This window comes from Nicotiana tabacum, chromosome 12, assembly GCF_000715075.1.
Source record: "Nicotiana tabacum cultivar K326 chromosome 12, ASM71507v2, whole genome shotgun sequence".
In the NCBI taxonomy this organism is placed as follows: Eukaryota; Viridiplantae; Streptophyta; class Magnoliopsida; order Solanales; family Solanaceae; genus Nicotiana; species Nicotiana tabacum.
In genome coordinates this window covers 19,613,932-19,623,047 of record NC_134091.1, presented here as the reverse complement: position 1 = coordinate 19,623,047, position 9,116 = coordinate 19,613,932, and the positions used below count along the sequence as shown (strand labels likewise).

At 35.4% G+C, this 9,116-nt stretch overlaps 2 protein-coding genes across 2 annotated transcripts; both read left to right on the top strand.

Moving 5' to 3' along the window:
- Positions 1–345: 345 nt before the first annotated feature.
- Positions 346–2,196, top strand: LOC142167410 (uncharacterized). Its single transcript, XM_075227574.1, has 2 exons — positions 346–1,082; positions 1,182–2,196. Exons 1-2 carry the CDS (start codon positions 1,047–1,049, stop codon positions 1,647–1,649), a joined length of 504 nt encoding a protein of 167 aa, XP_075083675.1. The 5' UTR covers positions 346–1,046; the 3' UTR covers positions 1,650–2,196.
- Positions 2,149–3,013, top strand: LOC142167037 (uncharacterized). Its single transcript, XM_075227189.1, has 2 exons — positions 2,149–2,172; positions 2,303–3,013. The coding sequence occupies exons 1-2, from the start codon at positions 2,149–2,151 to the stop codon at positions 3,011–3,013; spliced, it is 735 nt and encodes a 244-aa protein (XP_075083290.1).
- The last annotated feature ends 6,103 nt before the right edge of the window (positions 3,014–9,116 follow it).

The following is a 9,116-nucleotide window of genomic DNA, read 5'->3' as shown; positions in this document are numbered from 1 at the left end:
CTATTTTATTTTCATGAGTTGCATATGTGTGGTCATTGATTGTACTGTTTCAGCCTTGTGTTTCTGTAGAGTAGCAGCCAGATTTTATGGAATCACCTACATGATCCATCACATTTTGTTTATGAAGTTGAAATAGAAATTCTAATTAAAAAGGAGACAAAGATGAAGAGATACAACTGTTACATAGCCACGCAATATCTATTTAGTCGATGTTAGGTATATATATATATATATATAAGCTAAATATATATATATATATATGTGTGTGTGTGTGTGTGTGTGTGTATATATATATATATATATATATATATATATATATATATATATATATATATATATATTGCAATTCAAAAAGCTAGTTGTGGTTGGTTATATGAATCCTCTGAATCTATTAGACTACTTTTATGTTGGCCATCAACTTACCATAACTGACCTCCTTTATTTGGGCCTAGGAATGGCTGTGCTTTGCAAACTAACATACATATGTGTGGTCATTGATTGTACTGTTTCAGCCTTGTGTTTCTGTACGGAGATTTCTATTTAAAATAAGCTTTAAAACTTCATAATATATGTCACTTAGAGTAGCAAAATAATCTGTATTTCACCAAATGTATTTGTTTCAATTGTTGCCTTCTTTAGTTCATCACGGAGCCTCAAAGCAAACACCTAAAGGCATTCTTTCTGTCAAATACAAGGCTCTTTTAGGCTCTCTTTATGCAACTTCAGTCTTAGCTTCTTGGTTGTTCTGCTTTCTTCAGATTATTTACATTCAATTATGCCGGACAATGCTAAGTGGGACGATGATACACATATTATATTTCTTGAGTTGTGTGAGCAAGAGGTTAGAAAAGGAAATAGACCAAACACTTACTTAAATAAAGATGGGTGAAAAAGTATTGTTGACGAGTTCCGTAAGAAGACGGGAAAAGACTATGATAAAAAAAAATAAAAAACCATTGGGATTACATGAAAGGCGAATGGACACTTTTTAAGCAGTTGATGAGAGGGGAGACAGTTTAGGATGAGATGCCACGAACAATACGATTATGACAGATGATGATTGGTGGGAGCGAAAAATTAAGGTACATCTCTCATATTATTATATGTGTAATTCTTATTTTTTTTTTCATTGTTAATTTTATCAGTTTGATTAAAGTAGTTTTGATTTTCTCTTTTTACAGGAGAATGCAAAATATAAGAAATTTAGGAACAAAGATCTTTCGCTCATATGGTTTCGCTACGATGCACTGTTTGTTGATGTTGTTGCCACAGGAGAAAGAGCACGTGCAGCAAATCAAAAACAATCATCCGGCATTGGACTTAATCTTGATGAAGAAGGAATAAATGTTATTGATGATTGTGACAAAGAACACTTTATTCATCTTAATGATGAAATGAGTGATGGAAGTGATGATCTACAAAATATAAATTCGGGTATGTTTCCAGAGCCATCACTAAAAAGACAAAAATCAACTGATGGTGTTAGCACCAGTAGTCAAGTAAGAAAGAGTAAGAAAAAAATAGATGCAACATTAATAAAAGAGGATATATACTCTCTCATAGAGTTTATGTCTAGCAAAAGCACTGCTACATCTCCTGCAGTTGATGAGACATCCATCGAGAAGTGTATTGGCACGTTGGAACTCTAGTGACATAGTTGATCCTTATCCAAGTTACTCGTCAGACGATGAAGATGAAGAAGAACCGGAGGAAATACAGAGGGAGCAAGATGAGAAGGAATGGACGGCTTTATGTCAAATAGCAGGTAAATTGATTTTGATGTATTACGAAAAATACTTATGCAAGGAACCTTGTCGTACATCTAGTCGCTCTGGAAATGTATTTATTCAAGAGATATTGAGAGGAAACGAGACTCGTTGTTATGAAAATTTTCGATTGAGGAAGTCGGTGTTTGTTGATCTATCGAATGACTTAACTGAAAAGTATGGGCTTAAACCCACACGTGGAATTCTATACACGAGATGCTAGGCATATTCTTGATGACTTGTGCACATGGAGCTGGAAATCGATAGATACAGGAAATCTTTCAACATTCGGGAGAAACAATTCATAGACACTTTTATAGTGTTTTAAAGGCCATTTGTGAGCTTGCAAGAGATATAATTAGACCACATCAAAATTATAATGATGGTGCAGGAGCTCACAAGCCATGTAATGGTCGATATCTCCCTTTCTTTAGAGTAAGAAATATTTTTACATAATTCTTTTTTATTAAACTTATAACTTAACTTCTATAAGTATTACTAACTTAAGTTAAATTTATACTTGTAAATGTGTGTAGGATTGTATTGAAGCACTTGATGGCACACATGTTAAAGCAAGATTACTGCAAGGTCAAGAGATACCATATATTGGACATAAAGGTTATCCGACTCAAAATATTCTTGATGTCGTAGATTTTAATATGTGTTTTACATTTGCATGGGTTGGGTGGGAAGGAGCAACTCATGATAGTCGTATATTTGGTGAGGCCCTTCGTAGATCAGAACTCAACTTTTCACGTCCAATTGAAAATAAGTATTATCTAGTTGATGCAGGATATCCGCATATGAAGGGATATATGGCTCCATACAAAGGAGATAATGTGAGATATCACCTAGCACAATTCCGTCGCGGTGCAACAAGACAATTACGAGAACCAAGAGGGCGAATTGAAAATTTTAACTATTTGCATTCTTCTTGTAGAAATATTGTAGAGCGCACATTTGGGGTTTGGAAAGCAAGATGGTCTATTTTGCGAGACATGTCTTTCTATCACAGTGACACTCAAAGAGACATCATACTTGCTACTATGGCCATTCATAACTATATTAGAAAGAAATGCAATATGGGTGATGCATTCCGAGCAGCTGAGAATGAGAGATATGTTCCATCTGTTGGTACATCCTTGAGAGCTAATAACAATATAAATGCGAAAAATATGGAAGAGCAAAGTGATCTTGTTTGGATGGGTCTTCGCGATTTGATTGTCAATGAAATTTGTGAAGCTTGATACTTGTAGTTGTATGAATCTTTTAAAACACTAATATTTATTATTTTACATTCCAATTGAGAAATATTATTTTGTTTCGTTCTCTTGAAATATGCATATAATTAAGTGGTTGAAATTAGAACGATTGAAATTAAAGAATAGTAATACTTGATTTATTGAAATTAAAGAGTAGTAGGACTTGATTTCAACATAGATATTCAATTCGATCTATAATAACACTGAGTTAAGATCTAAAGTTAGATCACTGTCATGTGTGATTTGTGTCATGCAGCTCAACTGTTGAGGGTTCAGAAATCAGTGTTCTGAAAATTTGATGCTATGATTTTATATTCTGAATCTTTATTAGTTAGAGGAACAAATTATTTTTCTTTACAGGAAAAAAACAAACTAAAAATGAGCGTTCAAGAATTATATTTGTAAAAACTATCTTAAGGAATCATTTAAATTGAAATTAAATTAAAATATAAATTATTTTTTATTTGCATTAATTATATGAATAAAATATATTTTAGTAATCAGCTCTTTTATAATGTTAACAGTTTTAAGGATATTTCTGTCTTTTTAACAGGAAAAAGTTTTTACCGGCACTTGTTTACCAAACACTTCAATAGCTTTTTTTAAGGTTCAGCACTTTTATCCAACCAGGTAACTGCTTATTTATAAAACAAGTTTCAACACTTAAAAGCTGAAAAGCTACTTTTTTCCAGCTAATCCAAACGGGCTCTTAGACAATTTCAAAGCGTGTACCTCTTTTACCATTCTTTTATATGCAATAATTATAGCACCAATAATCCAACATTATATGTGCAAATATGCCAGATGTACGATAGTATAAGCCAGAAAATTGTGTATAAATTATGAGGTCTTTAGGATTTTGGAATTTTTTTCTAAGTTGGCACGCTATTATAACCGGTAACCAACAAATCATGCACGAATTAGGAGACAACATAATAGCAACCGCACAATTTTTAACTTTGGCCTGTAAACTAAAAATATCATAGGATGTCATTCGAAATATTCCAGATACTGCACAACCAAAAAAATCAAGTCAAACGAACGAGCCTGATCTTTTGAACCACAAGCTCCACTTGGCTATTTGCTATCTAGTGAAAAGTACTTTGAATAGCGTATAACAATAAATAAATAAATTCAACTTTAGAAACAGCCTAGCAGTTTTTTATTTTATTTTATTTTATTTTATTATAAATCATGTTCTTGTAAAATTGTATTACACCTTCGACGTCAAAAAGTAAAACTCTACCGACGTAATCTTATACATAGGCGGATGCAAGATTTAGATTCTATAGGTTCAACTTTTAAGGTTTTTAACATTCAATTCATTGTATTTCTAAAGTTATGGGTTCAGACCTATCATTTGTTATAATTTTAATGAATTTTTATACATAAATTTATATTTTACGTCGAAAGTATTGAGTTCAGATAAATCCGGCTGCCAAACTCTAAATCCGCCCTTGATCTTATACAACCCTACTTGATAATTTTGTTAATATCGACATGGTTCACTATAAAAAGTTCAAAGATAAAATGGCGCTAAAAACAAAACTTTCCTATAAATTAAATACTCGTAATATACAACTACTCCTATAATGCACGCTTTAAGTTAGATAGAGGTAAACTTTTTCTCAACAGAAACTATTTGAACAATCTTGACCGCCACATAAATGGCTGCTTTTTTTTTTTTACCAAATGGAACATCATAATTCATAAATGCTTGCGAGTTGCGACACCTTTTCTACTCAGGCTTTCCTCCTATTACAACCAATCACGGCTTTTAATCGAGCAACGAATCGTTTTTGAATTTGCATGAGACCAGAAAGTTGAAATTTTTTCCCTCTTCAAACATGAAATTGGAACTCAGAACCCATTTGTGGTTCTTTTGGACCAGTGTGACGAAAATGTGTGTTTAAAAAAAAGAGTGACTTTTCTATATATAGCGCTCTTTTAAAGATCGCTATACTTTAACGGAGTTTTGGCCGTAAAGTATAGCGCTATTTAAAAGAGTGCTATATATATATATAATGTCACTGTAAACCGCGTTATACAGCTATGCATAGCGCTCTTTAAGCTAGGCATTGCCTTATTTAAAGGCGTTAGGATTTTACAAAAATCCATTCAAAAATATTTGTAACTCTCATTCAAATTTTTCTTCTTGTTAAATTCTCAAGTATTTTTTCATAATGTCTGAAGAGCGAAAAGTAAGGGTTTCATTATATTGGGGGGGTGAGGTTGTGGTGGCGAATAACTCTGTGAGCTATAGTTTATCTCCACAGTGTCATGTTAAATTGCCACTTACAATGGAGTACGATAGATTGGTATCGTTGTTATGTAATAAAATGAGTGTGAGGAAACGTTCGGTGACCCTTAAAGTAACCGGAAGATATCCGTATTCCGTCACTCCGCAAGGGGTTGCTTGTTACGCTGAGTTTAACATCAACGATGATGAAACTTTGAGGGATTTTTTGAGGACTCCGGATGAATACCGAAAATTTCTTGTGATAAAAATGTTGGAAATGTACGTCAAGGTCGAAGACGTTCGCAATAATGAGGTTGCGCATAGTAGGGATAACCCTCAGTCATCGGGTGGTTATTTTGGAGCAGTTTTTGTCGGACAGGTTCCGGATGAAAGAGTTTGCCCTGATTTAAACTTATCACCACGGGCGAATGAGGAGCGAGGAAATAATTTCTCTCATGCTTTACATAATCCACAAGACGAGTGGTAAACTTCAATTTTCCTTAGTGTTACGATATATATTTTTATTGTATTAAATTTGTATTAACACTCATATATTCCACAGGGGGTACTGGCCAGATATGACTTTTACAAGTTATGAACTCACGCCCAGTTGGAATATGCGTAGTTCTGGTATGTTGGATTATGGTGGTCCATCCGGGAGTCATCACCAACAGGATAATGTCCATCAAGGAATGTCAACACGTTACGACTTGTAAGTGAAGTGATACAGCTATATAGAAAGTATTTATTAATTTCAGTAGCTTATTATTTTGTTGTTTATGCAATGAAAACGAGCAAGTTGAACTACCTGTCCTCACTCAATTGTCCGAAGACGACATATTAAATCGGGATCTGGCAGATGCACAGAGTGAGGAAGAGAACAATGATTATGACAACAATGCCGATGATTCCGGAGACGACACACCCTTCCCTCATGAGGATGGTGATGAGGAGGAAGAGAATGAAGGACCTGATTTGACGAGGGAGTATGCTCCACCACCCATTAGACCAAGAGTGTACGAGTCTCAAGTGTCGTTTCATTCAAGAAAGATTCCCTACCTTGATAACTTGCCAAGTATGCCGGATGTGTATGCTCTCACAAGGGATTTTGATGAAAGTCATACAACAATGTGAGATGATTCGAGACTAACGGTGCTGGCAAAGGGCATATTTTTTCCTGATAAAGCGCGCCTAAGCAGGGCGGCGAAAATGCACAACATAAAAGAGTGTCATGAGATGACAGTATGGGAGTCAACTCCAGAGGTATACAAGGTTGTTTGCCGCAGATGGTTTACGGGTTGTCATTGGATGCTGCGTGTGAGCAGGAAGAAAACAGGTTTGTGACAAGTAGGTAAATACGTTCCCACCCACAGATGTGAAATGGACACATTCAATGAGAATCACTACAACTTGGATATTGACTTGATTTCTCTTGTCCTTATTCCACACCTTGAAGCGTCCATAAAGTATAAAATCAAAGAGTGCATTACATCAGTCCACCAGAAATATGGCCATACCATTACCAAAAGAAAGGCATTTCTCGGGCGCAAACTTGCGTTTGAAATTATTTATGGTAGCTGGGATAAGTCATTTGCAACTCTACCCAAGTACATGGCCGCACTGTAACACTTTAACCCCGGGACGGTTGTTGAATGGAAGCTTGAGCGAAGTCCGAAAAAAATAGAATATATATTCAATTACGTGTTATGGGCATTTAAACCAGCAATTGATGGTTTTCCGCATTGCCGGTCGGTAATATCCATAAACGGCACTCATGTCTATGGAAAGTATGATATCAAGCTGTTGATAGCCGTTGCAGTAGATGCTAATGGACAAATATTTCCTCTAGCTTTTGCTATTTATGCCAATGAAAGCCAAGAGACGTGGACGCTGTTTTTGAACCATTTGAAAGAGCACGTTGTCAAACAGCGTTCCGACATATGTCTAATATCTGATCGACATGGTGGTATCATAAGTTCTATAGAGAACTTGCCTGCATGGCAAGAACCTTATGCCTACCACTGTTACTGTGTGAGGCACTTTAAGGCCAATTTCCAGAAGGCACATCCCAACAAGGATCTGCATGATTTGATGTGGATGGCAGCAACAGACCACCAAGAGCATAAATTCCGGAGGCACATGGAATCTATCAGGCAGGAAGACGAGAGAGCCTATCATTGGTTGATGCGACTTGAGCTTCATAAGTGAACTTTGCATGCGGATGGTGCAAGAAGATGGAGAATTCTGACTACAAACGTGTCAGAGTCTTTCAACGGGTTATTGAAGTTAGCAAGAGGATTGCCTGTCACTGCCATGGTGCGGATGTCGTTCAAGCAGATGGCGAAGAGGTTTGTTAAAAGGGCTGCAACTGCAACGTCATTGATGGAAAGGGGTGTTGAATTTATGCCAATGCAGATGAGGAGATTTGAGAAATGCAGGCGGCGAGCACATTGGCATTCATTTTTGCAGTATGATCATGACATAAATGTTTTTGAAGTTCGCACCGCTATCCATCAAAACCAGGGTAATAATGTACATACCATAAATGAATCTAGAAGGTTATTCTCTTGTGGGACATGGTCCATCTACCACATGCCGTGCTCACATGCCATCAGGTGCTTTCAACATACAGGTTTAGGGCCAACCAACTACGTTGATGAATAATATAGTGTTGATGCTTACTTAAACACCTATAGTGTGCAGTTGCAGCCAGTGAGTGCTGAGCATTATTAGCCGACGGAACCATTTAAAATGGTGTGTAACAAGGACTATTTGCGTCGAATACAGGTGCAGAAGAGAACGCATATACGGAACCAAATGGATGTTAGTGATACCGTTTATGCGCGCAAATATGGTATATGCTCGCAAACAGGACACGACCGTCGAAAATGTCCTTCGGCTGATTTGGGTGGCGGTGGTAATCAAGCTCGTGGTGGGTGTTCTTCTAATGTGCCCAACTATCAATGAGTTTATGTTATAACAAGTAGTTATTTTATTTATGTTGCAAGATGTATCAAATAAAATTATGTTTTCATTGTTGTTAAATCTTATTAACATTTAACATTTTCTAGTTGAGTAGATTAATGCATTTCTCCCTCCTGTTCATGTAATCAAAAATAGTATTGGATTAAAAAATAGAAAAATATGTGAATATATTTGATAAATATAGTTGATAAATATAGTACAAAAATAGTTGAGTTAAATGTAGATTTTTGATAAATATGTGAATACACATAGCGCAGTTAAATACTACGTTATGTGAAAATCTTATTGATATTTAATATTTTTCAGTTGAGTAAATTAATGAATATATATAGCGCGGTTAAATACTATGTTATGTAAATATATATATCGCGGTTAAATACTACGTTATGTGTATTGTCTTGTCGAACTGAAAAGCTGCCCGTCTGAGAAAAAGTTATTTTGTATCCGTAATCATCTTTAACACGTAAAGAATAGCACGGTTAAATACTATGTTATGTGAATATATATAGCGCGGTTAAATACTACGTTATGTGTGTTGCCTTGTATATATATATATATATATATATATATATATATATATATATAGAGAGAGAGAGAGAGAGATATGTGTGTTGCCTTGCCTATAAATAACGGGCGCATTCTAGTTATTTTCTGTGCTTAACAATAACCAATAGCAAAACTTTCCATAAAAGCAAGTTTTTTTTTACGCTTTAACAAATGTCTGAACGCCTTTATGTACTAAGGTGCCAGTGCGGCAAAAACTATATGAGGAATGACTGTTGGGATGATGGTGAAGTTGGACGCCACTACTGGATATGTGTGAACAAGTTTTATAGGGTTTTCGACGAACCTTTTTGCAATTTT